This window comes from Saprolegnia diclina (genome assembly GCF_000281045.1).
Source record: "Saprolegnia diclina VS20 unplaced genomic scaffold supercont1.77, whole genome shotgun sequence".
NCBI lineage: Eukaryota > Oomycota > Saprolegniomycetes > Saprolegniales > Saprolegniaceae > Saprolegnia > Saprolegnia diclina.
The window spans coordinates 86,258-100,028 of NW_008246144.1; the positions used below are offsets into that span (position 1 = coordinate 86,258).

At 58.6% G+C, this 13,771-nt stretch overlaps 5 protein-coding genes across 5 annotated transcripts in view; 3 read left to right on the forward strand and 2 right to left on the reverse strand.

The window, feature by feature from the left end:
* The window catches only part of SDRG_14734 (hypothetical protein), a gene marked incomplete at its 5' end in the record, with an annotated part of 1,065 nt that extends 440 nt beyond the window's left edge, over positions 1–625 (reverse strand). Inside the window, one exon of the mRNA XM_008620886.1 lies at positions 14–625. Coding sequence (XP_008619108.1) covers positions 14–625 — 612 coding nt within the window. The remainder of the gene's footprint in view (positions 1–13) is intronic.
* Positions 626–1,084: 459 nt separating this feature from the next.
* SDRG_14735 (hypothetical protein) lies at positions 1,085–2,663 on the forward strand. Its single transcript, XM_008620887.1, has 4 exons — positions 1,085–1,259; positions 1,307–1,852; positions 1,904–1,990; positions 2,044–2,663. The coding sequence occupies exons 1-4, from the start codon at positions 1,122–1,124 to the stop codon at positions 2,617–2,619; spliced, it is 1,347 nt and encodes a 448-aa protein (XP_008619109.1). The 5' UTR covers positions 1,085–1,121; the 3' UTR covers positions 2,620–2,663.
* Positions 2,664–3,691: 1,028 nt separating this feature from the next.
* SDRG_14736 (TKL protein kinase) lies at positions 3,692–6,049 on the forward strand (the record flags this gene model as incomplete). Its single annotated transcript, XM_008620888.1, has 10 exons — positions 3,692–3,930; positions 3,976–4,047; positions 4,096–4,158; positions 4,210–4,275; positions 4,325–4,390; positions 4,435–4,497; positions 4,541–4,606; positions 4,653–4,828; positions 4,873–5,221; positions 5,284–6,049. 10 exons carry the CDS (start codon positions 3,692–3,694, stop codon positions 5,960–5,962), a joined length of 1,839 nt encoding a protein of 612 aa, XP_008619110.1. The 3' UTR covers positions 5,963–6,049.
* On the reverse strand, positions 6,035–7,087 carry SDRG_14737 (hypothetical protein; the record flags this gene model as incomplete). Its single annotated transcript, XM_008620889.1, has 1 exon — positions 6,035–7,087. The coding sequence occupies one exon, from the start codon at positions 7,085–7,087 to the stop codon at positions 6,035–6,037; it is 1,053 nt and encodes a 350-aa protein (XP_008619111.1).
* Positions 7,088–8,386: 1,299 nt separating this feature from the next.
* SDRG_14738 (hypothetical protein) lies at positions 8,387–13,742 on the forward strand. The gene has a single exon (XM_008620890.1). The coding sequence runs from the start codon at positions 8,422–8,424 to the stop codon at positions 13,705–13,707; it is 5,286 nt and encodes a 1,761-aa protein (XP_008619112.1). The 5' UTR covers positions 8,387–8,421; the 3' UTR covers positions 13,708–13,742.
* Positions 13,743–13,771: the final 29 nt, after the last annotated feature.

Consider the following 13,771-nt stretch of genomic DNA (forward strand, 5'->3'; position numbering starts at 1 on the left):
CGGCCAACGACACGTCCATGCAGCCGCCATAGGCGCTTGCGTGAATCGCGTGGTTGACACGGACGCGCGCGAGGCCATATCGCTCGCCAGTTGCGAGCTCAATCGACGCCGTCGTGCACAGGCGCATGGGCCGGGGCGGCATGCCTCGCCCGCCAAAGCCCACGTCGCAGAGGTACGGCGTGGCGTCGCCCTCAATGTACACAAGCAGGAGCGTGTGCGTCAGTGCTTGAAGCTCGTAGTATGGCTGCGCCAAGTCCGGCGCCGGGAGCACGACGCGGCCGCCAATTGTATCAACTTGATACCCAAGCGAGCGCAGGACGAGGGCGAAGAGGCCGTTCGTCTCGAAACAGTAGCCGCCGCGGCGATCCCGAACGAGCTTTTGAAAAATCTTGTCGGCTGCGATCGAGACAACTTGACCGGGAATCGACGCATCGACGTGATCGGGGTTGACGGGAAACACGCGAGCAGGCGTGAGGTTCTCGAACGGAATCGCAATCGCGTGCGTCACTTGGAGGAGCGTGAGGAGCTCGAGCGACCGCGGCGCGTACGAGGCGAGGTCGTGGCACGTGAGCCCGAGACGACCCCAATAGGCATCCATGTCGATGCCATCGGCTGTGGACGTCATATTGTGAATTAAGATCTGAGTGTTTGCCTGTGGACCAGGACAGGTTCCAGGTGTTGTTCCGACGCTGCATGCATAGACCACTATCGAATACAAAAGAAGAAAGATACATGCATTCCTAATTCCAAGAATTGTTCGGACGTCGAAGTGAAAGATCGCGAGTTAACGTTAGCGGGAAAGTACTTGTGCTACTGCTCCACGTTTGGATTGATGACATCATTACGTCTTGCAGTCATCTCCACACGAACCGAGCCTTCGCGATTCCGTGTGTCGCATCGTGCTTGCTAGCTCGTATCACGAAGAACACCTTCGCCGACTAGTTCAGTGTACATCTCAACCTACTTGCAATCCTATTCGTGTGCTGTGTAGGACTAGAGTGTTGCGAAGGGAGGATCGAGTCGCATCATTCTACGCTGCCACGTCATGGCACACAATACCTGTCCAATTCGATAATGCACTTTCTGAAAACCTCTGTCTTTTGATATTGCGCGGTGGCTCCATGGACCAAATTGACCGAACGTGCCATGGCCAGGCGCGCGAGCTCTACACGCGGGTCGTCCACGAGATCTGCGGCGAAGGCTTCGCCAACGACCTGCTCCCAGGCCGCGACGCTGCCTTCTACGTGGCGCTGCAGGAGGTAACGCCCACTGCCAGCTCGCCCGCCGCCTCACGACGCATGCGTAGGCATGGATGGCCAAGCTCGCCGAGCACATGGCTTTGCCAGCGCTCAAGGTCGATGAACCCGCGCCAGCGCCAGGAGAGCCCGATGCAGCGAACGCAGAGGAAGAAGAGACAAAAGAAGCACCTGTGCAAGACGCTGAGGAAGCTCGCGTGGACGAGCCGGTCGACGTGTCTGCTGCCACCAGCGACGAGCCGGTAGAAGCACCTACTGCCACCGCAGACGAGTCAATCGAAGAGCTTGCCGTCATCCCAGACGAGGCGCCCGTTGAAGCGCCTGCCGTTCTCCCGGACGAGATGCCGGCGGATGAGCTCATCAACGCGCCCGCCGACGAGCCTTCACACGCACCTGTGGACGCATCTCCCGAGCTACCTGTGGTGGTCCCCGAAGCGGCTCCAATGCAAGCGACAGCGTGCGACGCATCCAGCGAATCTGACGAGTCGGAGCCAGCACCAGCTTCACGCCCGCCGTCGCCGTTGGTCCCGCATCGGTTGCCCCTGATGCGCCCGCCCGTCAACCTCTTCAACATTGGCCGTCCTGCCTCCTATATGGTACGCAATTGATCACCGCCAGGGACTTGATCGAGCACATTCAACCTGTAGAGAAACCCACACGCCGACAAGCCACCAGTGCCCATCATAGTCCATGTACCGGCACCGATACGCCGCAAGGAAACACCTGCAAAAGAGGTAGAGAGATACGCTATCTCGGTACCTCTTATGACAACTTTGTGCATATTTAGCCCCCAAAAAAGAAGCGTCGCGCGACCAAGACGCCGAAAGCAGCGTCCACTGCAGCAAGCGTACCCGCAACCACCGATGATGTTGTCGAGCCAGAGGCAGCTGTCACCGGCGCGACGCCAGCCACCGAGCTCTCGTCCGATGCTCCCCCAACAAGCAACGCGCCTCCCGACACCAACACAACCAACGAGTCTACAGCCGAATCAAGCGCGCATACGGCCAGTGTGCCTGTCGTCGTTCCACCTCTGGCCCCCATCGACTTTGCGTGTGGCAACTGGCTTGGGATTTACACGTCGATGGCCCAACGCGGCCGGCGCAAGGAAGGCATCTACCGACTCGGGCTCAAAGCGACGCTCCTCCGACTCTATGTGCAGGTGACACCACGCTTGCTCGTCCAGCACGCCTACGTCCGCGACGGCAACAATATTGTCCGCGTCCTTGTTGACCAGCAGCGTGACGACGACCTCGTCATTCGACTCCCAACGGGGACCACCGAGACACTGCCGTATGGGCGTGTGTGCATCGCAGTCGACTACTTTACATCGCGCGGCGAGGCCCAGCTGCAACTGCCGCAATAAGCCAACTCTAAGATCTTTAGTCGGTCAAGTTTCGCGATGACAATGCATTTCAACGATTGCACGATGGTGCCAGTGACCACGGGAACTCAAATCTCATGCATCCACGATGCTTTCGCAACCTTCTCGAAGGCTCCCGATTACGTACCCGAGAAGGTGTAATACCTCCGCACAGGTGTCGATGCTAAGTGTCTCTCATACTCCAAAGGTGCGTTCAACGACTTGAGCTCCATATCTCTACTAGTACCTACAAGTACGTCCTTGCTTCCCGCCGCCAACTCGAAGCCACTCACAAAATATTCCCGACGCACACCTTGAATGCTGGTGGAGATCTGCACACTGCAGTGCCCACGGTGCATCTCCTCCGCACCAAGTTGCTCGCGCCTTTGAGCAGTTACGAGTTACAATGACGATCGCGTTCCATGGCGTGCTTCAAGCGACGGTCAATCGTATCCACTGTATCGGATACTGTTCTGTATACTAGAAGTACCGTGTACATGTTGTCTATTGCAAAGGCCCCAACTACGGTATACTCGTGGAGCGCGCGAAAGGATACCCAATGATGTCGGAGCGAGTTGCGGCACAGAGCTAGCTGACCACCCACGGGCAACACGGGCTGAGCTCACGCCCATATATTCGTACCTACGATTACCCACGAATGCGCGCTGGTAGCGTCGGCAACGGCACTTGACTGCGTTCGCCCCGCATAAACAAGCATGGACACCGTCCCATCGCTTGCCACAACACGTCGTGCTGCACCTATCAGTATCACTGGCTTCCAGTGCATCATCGTATACACTGTAATTTCCTGTAGACAGGCGGTTTCTTCGCGTGCGTCGCTGGCACTGCCGACCGGCGACTGCGCTGCGGCTCAGACTTGCAGTGTTGGTTCTGGTGCAGGTTCTCGTGACTGTTTTGGTCTTGTGGTTGCCGGCGATCATCGCGCTTGGTGGCATCTGATCTGACGTCGTGTCACGGCGCGTGTAACGTGCGCCGATCGCATGCCAGGCCACTGAAATCACTGGCGCATGTCGCGACGTTGCCGCCACTAGTGAATCGACCTCACAGACCCACCATGGTTGCCATGGTATTGACCAGCGGCGCGTGCCCGTATACGCTGCCGACGAATGCGACGCTCCTCGTCGCCGACGCCATGTGCCTTCAGGCGCGCGCAACAGTCTGCGTCGTCGCGCCCGTGGCCAGCGCAACGGTCGGCCACGCCTGCAACGTGACCAAGACCTTTCCAGATGCGCAGACGACGTTCACGGACATGACGCTGCTGGGCGACGTCCGCAGCTACACGGCGCCGTCGCTGTACGCCGCGATATCATCCTGGTCGTTGCTCACATGCGCGCGTAGGACGCTAAAGGGCGTCGCGGCCACCAGCATCGACCTCAGCAGCATGCAGCTCTCGCCGTCCATTCGCACCTTGTAGGTCCTTTGAGATGCGGTCGGACACTCATACCTTGTATCGCTTAGGGCGTTGCAGGGCTATGCGTCGCTGCGTGGCTGGCCGGCGCTGCCCTCGACACTCACCACGCTGTACGACACCACATATGACTACAGCTCGGAGGCTCATGCAAATTCATGCAGGAAGGTGCTAAATGTCGGTATGACGGCGCCGCCATCGGTCACGGCGGCCAGCAGCCTCACGGCCTTGTACGTTCGGAGATTCGATTGATGGCGAGAGCTCATCCTGTCGGCGCAGGGATCTCAGCGGCAACAAGCTCACGAGTCTGGCCTCAAACGCACTCCCGACGTCGCTCACTAGCCTGTACGCTCGGCGTACTGTCGTACGGTGGACTCATAGAGTCGTAGGAACCTCGCATCCAACCAGCTCTCTGCCTTTGGCGCGCTGGACGGCCTTCGCTTGACCTCGCTGTATGCTCACAACTTTAGTCCAACGGCTGATATATGGACGTAGCAATTTGGACGAAAACCCGCTCCAGACGATCGAGAATCTGAAAATGACGTCGGACGCGCCGGCCTTGTACGTCCTTCTGCACGACCCAAAGAAGCTCATGCTTTCATTCTAGCTCGTGCGCCAAGTGCAGTCTCTCGAGCTTCTCGATGGACCGGACGACGTACGACGGCCTCTCGCGGCTTGCGGCGCCCGCAAGCTTTGCGTTTGCACCGCCGACCAATTGCGCTGGATCGATCGAAGATCTATGGGGCATGAAGGCGTGTGTACTTGGCGCCAAAGCGCTCAACAGTATGCACATGTGTACGATGCAATGTCCTCACGCCATGACGTAGTCAGCGTCATCATTGCCGGCTGCATTGGCGCGGCGGTCGTCCTCGCGGTCGCCGCGTTCATCTACTGCCGCCACTACAAGCACAAGCGCGAGGCCAAGAAGATGGCGCGGGAGAACGACACGGCGTACGTGCTACAGGTCAAGGACCTCCAAACCATGCGCGACATTGATTTGCTCGGGGACTTCCGCCTTCCGCTCGACCAAGTCGTGGTCCTCGACCGCCTCAGCACCGGGGACCTCTGGAAAGGCCTGTACGAGGGCCACGTCGTCTCGATCCGGTACCTCTTTATCTCGTCGTCGACCACGTCCGAGATGCAGGCCGGGATTCAGCAAGTGTTGGCCGCAACCCGGTACATTGCAACCCCACCCCTACCCTACCCCCATAGATTTTTCTCAATTTGGTATGGCGTAGACTGGACAGCCGCTACGTGCTCTCGCTGCACGGTGTCTCGTGGACAACGCCAAAGGACCTGATGCTCGTCCAAGAGTTCATGGACATGGGCGACCTCCAAATGTATCTGCGGAATCTCAACGCGCAGCAGATCCAGTGGAAGTGGAAGACCAAGACGCTCGAGCAGATCGTGAGTGCGCTCGCGTACCTTCACCACACGGCCAACTTTGTGCACGGGCACGTCTGCGCAGCCAACGTCCTCCTCGACGGCGTCAAGGGCGCCAAGCTCATGATGCTCGATGCCCAAGCGCCGAGCAGCAGCTTCCGCCACATGGCCCCCGAGGTATTGCGCGGCGAGCCGTTCTCAGCGGCCGCCGACATCTTCTCCCTTGGTCTCCTCCTCTCGGAGCTGGACACACACGATGTGCCGTACGGCCATTGGACCGACCACGATGGCTATGACGACCTTGACGACGAGGACGACGAGGACAAGATGACAACGTCGCATGACCAAGCCGAGGAAGACAAGCGGCTCATGCAGCGCATCATGGACGGTGACGTGGCGCCCGTGTTTACACCGGCGTGTCCGTCGTGGGTGCAGTCGCTCGCGACTCGCTGCTTGTCGCCCGACCCGCTCGATCGGCCAAGTGCTGCGACCATATTGCACGAACTCGAAACGACGCGCGCGTCGTACTACTAGATCGCATAGTCGTACGTAGTTGACGTTAGAATAGGTTAGGTTTAAGGTTATGACGGAATAAATAAGGCGACTTTACGAGACGAGCAGCGGGGCTATGCACGTGGCGACCGCGGTGTGGCCGCGCGCGAGGGCCAAGCGGTGCATGTCGCGCGTGCAGCGCAGCTGGCGCGCGTCGGCAAGAAACGCAACGACGTCGGCATGGCCATTCGCGATGGCCCAGTCCATTGCGAACGAGGTGCGCCCGCCGACCTGGCTGTGGTCGACCAGGTGCATCTCGAGCGAGCACGCGCGCACCGATGTGAGCGGGTCGTCGTCGGCTTCGTCGAGATCGCCGTCGAGCGTCATGAGGCTGCTGCTGCACGTCCGTCGGTGGAGGCTCGAGCGCCGGCCTTGCACCTTCCAGTAGCCGTACATGGCCGTCCACTGGCAGTAGCGCCAGCTGCGCATGCGCTCGATCGTGTGCCACGATGCATTGTGCATCGTCGGTCCCTCGGTTCGATGAGCGTGCAGAAACGTGACGACCTCCAAGTGGCCATTCGCCGCCGCCAAGTCCATGGCCTGCGTCGTACAACCTTCGTGTCGAAAGAGATGCAGGAACCGGACGACGTCGAGGTGGCCGTTGGCGGCGGCAACGTCCATGGCGCGCGTCGTGCAGCCTTCGTCGCGGTGGTGGTGCAAGAAGGCAACGATCGCGACATGCCCGTTCGCAGCCGCCAAATCCATGGCGTCCGTCGTGCATCCGTTCTTGCGGTGCTCGTGGAGGAAGACGAGCACATCGAGGTACCCGTAGCTCGCGGTAAGGTTCATAAACGTCCGCGAAAAGTACCGAGTCGACGAGGTGTAGAGCTCGCGCAGAAAGAGCATGCGCGAGACCGGGTCGGCGATCGCATCCAAGATGAGCCGTGCGCGGGCTGACGGCTCGCGCTGGCCCCGCCACTGCCGTTCAAGGCGCTTGATGAGGAAGCGGCTGCCCGGCTGGAAGGCGGTGATGCTGCGCCAGAGGTCGCGGTTCGTGAGCACGTTACTGGAGCCGGCGACGTCGGTGGCGTCGTCGTGGCGGCGCGGGGCAGCGCAGCAGAGGAGGTGATGAATCGCGGCCGAGGACGTGGCGTAGCATTGGCCCATGCGTTGGCGGGCGAGACGTAAAGTGGTTCAACGACCCGCGGAGACAGCGACTGGTGGCGGCGCTGATTTCAGACCAGACAGGCGGTCCGCTCGGGTTTCTACTCTCTCTTTTTTGGCCCACCCCCAGGTCCTACTTTTTTCATTTCGGCTGTAAAAACTCGTATTTTATTGGGACCTGGTCGGGGCCCAGAATATTTTCGAAGCCACATTCGATAAAATGGGTGCATGCAGAAGGGGCTATGCTTCGCGTCAGGCTGATGGCACATTACACCCTTTACGGCCATGGACAGCCGAGCACATCCAGTGCGTCGACGTCGTTCTTGTTCCCGCCTCGGCGCCGGCTCGTGACGTTTAGCAAGTTCGAAGGGGCGTCCTAAAGATGCTACTGTCGCAAAAGATGCTACATGGATCGCAGAGATGCACAGAGCTGAAGAGACGAGGCTCGCAAGGGCCGAAGCGGGTACCAAGATCGCGTCTGCCTCGTAAAATGCGTGGGATACTTAACAATAATGGTGGTGACGGCGCCTTGGCTTTGCTTGGCTATCAAAAGTTGGCGTGAACGGTCGACTGTCAGCGCCGGGCCTCGGGCAGGACGATGTGGATGACGGGCGTGGTGGTACTGTAAACGGGAAGGTCCACGTGGTGTCGCGCTGGTTCCCGTTGGATCTGGTTAACGTCAGGTTGCATCAAGAGCTCGTTTCTCTGCAAAACTGGATTGTGATTGGCACCCAGCTTGTCGACCCGGCACCAGATTAGATTACGGGTCGCGATGCATGTACACTTGTATCCCAGACATAATGCTCGTTCATTAGTTTGAAATAAGACAATATATCTCGTCGTCGACGTTATATTATTCGATGCGACGCTCTGCTCCGGCCACGTTTTTGGCGCCAAGCACTGCAACACGCTGCAACTCTGAGACGAGCCACAAGCGTTGGTCAGCAAAAATTATTCGATAATACTGTCCCTTGCTTCGGAAGTGTGGACCTAAATATGCATTTCCTATATCATGTGCATAGTACCACTTATTTACCTTGACTCGTCAGGGTCGTTGCCGCCGACATTCTCTGGCGATTTGCATCGATGCGGTTGCTGCCGATCGCCTCTACTGGCTCTGCAGTGGCAGGCAGTGAACCAAGCTCGGCTTCAGGGGGCCCTTCGTCGTCGCGATTAGCAGTGGTGTGAAAAGTGATCCGAGAGGATACTAGTCCGCAAACTGACATGACATTGTCAGATTTGCGAACGGGTCTGCAGCGGTTCACCGGATCTGGTAGCGAAACTGCCCGACAGTCGTGTTGGTTTTGCCCGTCTGATCAGCCGCGACCTCCAACACCATGCCCGCCATCTCCATTGGCGTCGCACCGCCGACAGAGCAAGTCCCAAGCACTCTCCATACTCGGCGCCAACATGGTCTTGCGGCTGTCGGTCTCAACTATCTGCTCGTGTCGCTCAGCGTCGGAGTCTGGTACCTCTTGTTGCTCGCGCCCAGTCTCACCAACGATCTCTGGCTGGCGGGGTTCACACCGACGGGCTACGAGGCCCTTCTCATCGACTTGCTCAACGCGCAGTTGGCCGTCTCGGGTGCCGGTGCCTTCAGTCTCTACGGCGCCAACGCGACCAGCACCAAACTGTACAATGTGTCGAAACCGACGACCAATGTGCTTCCAACGTATGCCCGGACGATTCTCTTTACTGAGCTCACCTCGATCGAGTACGCAGTGCGTCAACTCCGATCGCTGAGCGCAAAGTGGTCGATTCGCATTGACGCCCACCACTGCTGGGTCGACTTCAACCAGACGTTTGAGGTCGCGCACTCAGTGGCGCGTCAGCGCCGGTGCCGAGACCTCTATGCCTCGAATGCTGCCGTCTACATGGAAGCGGTCTTGCGCAACGTGGTGTGGAGTGACTTTATAGCGGCGTGGGGCGGGGACAATGGCTACTTTACTGTTGCGGTCCAGCTCGCTCTGCAAGAAACGTCCCGAGGCCAAACTTTTTTGGATATGGTGTCCGTCGCGCGCGATACGACGACCCCGGAGCAAGAACTGATCTACTGGCAACGCTACGGCTTGCGGACGTTCCAGCTGCAATGGCAGAGTCGGTGGCAGGCCAGCATCGTCGAATCCATCGTCTTGCGAAATGCGTTGGGCATGCAGCAGAACTTGGTTCTGAAGAACCTGCCGCAGGGCACCGGGCCGTGGACGACTGGCAAGCTCTATTGGCTTCCCATCAACGATCTCATACAACCCCGGCGCTTCAAGCGCAGCCTCGTGCGAGGCTCTGCTCGGTATTTCGGGGCCAATATCTCCACCAACTTGCCGGCCATTGATGTCGAGGTCATGGATGGCATCACGTTGGTGCCCGGGCAGTTTGCAAACCAATCCGCCGTCTTTCGCACCGTCATTGGTCCGTTCCAGGGCGTCGACTGCATCTTCGTCGAGCCCCCCAGGACGCTCAAAGCTCTTTTAAAAGCTCTTCACGCGTCCCAGCAGCGCCCCGGGACTCTGCCACCCGCGACTGTGGCCCTCACACCGCTCTCGTGGCGTCGTTTTACGAGCTTTTACGGAGGCAATCTCATGTGCATGGTCCTGCCTCAAACAACCTACGTCCAGCAGTCCTTTGACTTCTTCGATGCTTGCACCAAGCCCGAGCCACTCGCCATTAGCATGGATCCAACGGCGCTGCGTCTCGCACGGGCGGCCACCTCCAACTTGAGCATTCGCGATGCTTGCCGCGCTGCGTCGCCCGCTTCTGTCTGTGAAGTCGCTGTTGACGATGTCGCCCCGCTCTCCATCTCGATCGAGTTGCTTGCGTCAACGACGTCCAGTGTCATGGCCTCGGACGTTGGCTTGATGCAGTATGCGACCGCCGCCAACGGTACGTGGGTCGTCTTGCGCCAGTCACTTCTCGAGCCATCGTTTGCTCTCTTTGGCTGGCTCTTCCTCATCGATTGGGCGCTCGGTCGTCGCGAAGTTGTCTCATTTCAAGGCGATGTCGGCACCCTCACGCTCATCTCCAACGTCTATGCGCCTCAGCTGTACACGACGGGGACGGAGCCGCTCCAGACTGCGACGCAGATCTTGTACTACCTTGTGGTGGCGACGTCGGTGATTCTCGTCGGCGTCGGTAGCATCACGCTCGTCTACGCCATCAAGACGCGTTGTCGCTTCAACGGTGTCAACCTCTTCTTCTTCAACCGTGTGGTTGGCGCCGTCTGGCTCGGTCGGCCGCTGGCCTTTCTGCGCGGTGCATCAGCCGTATTGCTACTGAGCTCGGCCAGCGTATCGCTCTCAACATCTTCAGATGGCGTCTCTCGATTTGTCGCGAGTCCGCGGAGCTGGCTTGCGACGGCCGTTGTCACGAGTGAGGCCACGTGGCTGACGTATGTGGCCAGTGACGTCTTGGTGCTCGTGACGCGTCAGCATACAAGGCCCTTCAGTGCTATTGCGAGCTTGGTGTCGTGGCTGGTGCTATTTCTTCTTGAAGTCAGCGACCCAGTGCAAGTGACGGGGACACTTCAGAGGGCGTGTGTGGGTGTCGATATGGACTATGGTGTGGCGTGTACGAGTGGCGTCGTGTCAGTCGGCAGTCTCACTCGCATGGCGACCGTCGGTGGCATCCAAGCTGCTGGTATTGCAGTCTCACTAAGCTTGAGTTTGATGAGCGCCACCAGAACGACCAGAGCCGGAAAAGGGTCGGAGGTCGAAGCCTCACTCTTGCTAAGCAGCATCGCGCATGTCTTCTTGGCGACCGAGTCGTCGTCGACCCGAGCGTCCATCGACCACGTCAGCTGCGTTCTCGCAGGTCTCTTACCGCTGCGACTCTGGGGGAAAGCGTACCTCTTTGACGTCAAGCTCTGGCTCTTGATCCGGGACGAGCTCTCAACGGTGTCACATCTCGCAGTGTTGCCCCGCCCCGTTTTTGCCACCTCCACCAAACGCAAGGCTGGGCCAGCAGTCACCTCAGTCGTCCATTACGTACCGACTGCCGCGTCGAGTGGATTGGCCCACGCTACCAAGTTCCTCGGTCTCTGCTACGTGGCTTCCTCGATCGTTGGCTCTATCTCTTACCTCACAATCTCCCAGGTCAATTTGGCCAACGACGTCTTCTGGGCCACCTTTAACACGACAGGAGCACACGCCTTCTTCGCCAACTGGCTCAACGAGCAGCTCGTCTTGGGCAATACGACCATGATTGACCTACCCCTCGACCGACCGAGTATCAACGCAATGGCGTCGTTCGCGTCGCAGTCGGCAGTGGTGACGTCGCCTGCCAACTACGGCGCCTACCTCCAGCACACGAGGCTCAACACCATCGAGGCGACGATTCGCGGTCTCCGACGGTCGAATGGCTGCGACGCGCCATGGATCTTCTCGCCGTACTGCTACGTGGATATGCTCAAGCGCTGGGAGATGGCCAACTCGGCCACGCGCCAGTCGCGGTGTCTCAATATGACGTCGAACGGCGCCGTCTATCTCGAGACTGTGCTCCGCAACATTGACTTTGATGCGTTTCACATGTGCTGGGGCGCGGCCTTCGAAATTGCGGTCGCATCCGAGCTGGGCTTGTCGTCGGCGGGCAAGACATGGCTCACGACGACGACGTCAACGACAAAGCAGAGTGTGGACGACGAAGCAGCGTACTGGCGACAACATGGGGTACGAACATTTGATACGCAGTGGCAAAACTACAAGCAGCTCGGCGTACGCAACCAATATTCGATCACCAACGCTTTCGGCATTTCATACCCGCTCAAGCTGGTCTCCCAGGCCACCGTCGACCGCGTCGACCGTCAATCTACGTTCAAGATGTACTGGGCTTTGGCGAACGACCTCTCGGCGGTCGTCTCCAACGCGTCCGGCATGGCTGGCTCAAGTCTGATTCGATCGAGTGCACGCTATGCCTTTAGCAACACGACTCTAGCAGCAGTTTATATCACCAAAGGACTCCTATCCTCGCCACTGCCGCGCGCTTTCGCGCTCACGTCGTCCTTTCTGGGGCCGTTTGGGTCCATCGACATGGTGTACGTCGCGCCGCCACCGGTATTGCAGCGGCTGCTGTCATCGCTCATGGAGCACTCGCGGTCACCACTGACGGACAATGGGACGGCGCAAGAAGCCTACTACAACATTACGCCGCTTGCAATTTCCCGTCCGGTGCCAGCGACCTGGCTGCGAGCACCCTTCGACACGTACGGCAGCACCGTCCTCTGCGGCGAAATCTTGAGCGGACACAGTGTCGCCACTGGCATTGACAATATTGTGTCGTACGACGCTGTGTGCGTTTCCACGTTGGACGTGATTGCCAAGCTGCAGCCCACGAGACAACAGTACATCATTAGCGCCCTTCTCGCCGGTCTCGAGCGCGGTGGCAATAACGTCACAACGGTCTGTAACCATGAGCCGAGTTATCTATTAGCCTGTCAAGCGTATCTCAACGCCACGCTATCGTACATTAGCGCCTTCATGAGCGTCCCGACGACCTTATCGCAGGACGTTGCCAACGCGCATGCGCTCGTCCGCTCGCTCAACATCTCGCTCTTGTCTTACTCCAAACGCAATGCGACAGCGACGATGTATGTGCAGTCCATCAACCTTCTGGACCCGGCCGAAGACAATTTTCGTTTCTTTGCGTGGCTCTTTCTCTACGATTGGGTCGTCGGCCTCCGCGAAGTCGTCTCGTTTCAGGGCGACCTCAGTACCCTAACCCTTATCACCGACATTGAAGTGCCGCTGTCGCAGCCGACTCAGGCGTGGGAGATGCCAAGAAACATTGCCCGCTACCTCCGAGCCGGCGTCATGTACGTCACGGGTGTCATGATGGCGGTGGCTAGTCTCACGGCGGTATATATGGTGGCGAGTCGCAGCCACTTTGAGGGGTTGAATATGCTCGAGCTCGGTCGCGTCGGCGGCATTGTCTGGGTCGGTCGGCCATTTCTGTTTCTGCGGAGTATGACCGCCCTCTGTGTACTGTCGACCGCCTCGATCGAGTTGCAGTATTCAGGTTACATTAGCTCATTTGTAGCGGTGCGCGATCCATGGTACAAGACGCTCCTGGCCGTGAACGAGGTCACGTGGCTCATTACGATCGTCAACGACATTCTGCTTGTGATTACGGGCGACTATGCGGCTTACTATGCGATTCTCAACGGGTTCTTGGTCTATTTGATTGCTGCAGGGTTCACACTCTTGGCGCCCGTGACACCGCGCTTGTCGATCAATCTGCAGTGCTATCTCGCTCAAGTCGATGGAATGGCCATCTGCGACGCAGGAGCGATTGAGATTGGCCGCCGTGATCGTCTCCTTTTGCTCGTGACGTTGGTTTTGGTCTCGCATGGCGTGTGCTATCTCGTGGTCACACAATGTGTCCGCGCCCCACCCACAAGCGCCGTCGCTTCGCTGTTTCTGACGTCGGGCGCCAAGTATCAATTTTGCACCTCGTCTTGGATTGTACATAATGTCTACCATCTGGACCGCGCGTCGGCGGCACTTGTCGGGCTCTTGACGCTGCGATTTCAATCGAGAATGGTCACGCTCGACATCAAGACGTGGCGGGCATATGCCCTTCCGATCGACACAGACGCACCCGTCGCACTGGCCGCCGGAGTGCCCCTTCTCGACTAAACTAAAAGGTAAAAAAATGTGGTATACGACTCAAAACGCCTTTTTGTGGTATTATGCCTGTGTG

Bases quoted from the DNA above. Each gene is read 5' to 3' on its own strand.
- SDRG_14735 (XM_008620887.1), top strand. From the start codon at position 1,122: ATGGACCAAATTGACCGAACGTGCCATGGCCAGGCGCGCGAGCTCTAC. The intron at 1,260-1,306 runs GTAACGCCCACT...ACGCATGCGTAG, and splicing joins TCTACGTGGCGCTGCAGGAG to GCATGGATGGCCAAGCTCGC. The intron at 1,853-1,903 runs GTACGCAATTGA...TTCAACCTGTAG, and splicing joins GCCGTCCTGCCTCCTATATG to AGAAACCCACACGCCGACAA.
- SDRG_14738 (XM_008620890.1), top strand. From the start codon at position 8,422: ATGCCCGCCATCTCCATTGGCGTCGCACCGCCGACAGAGCAAGTCCCA.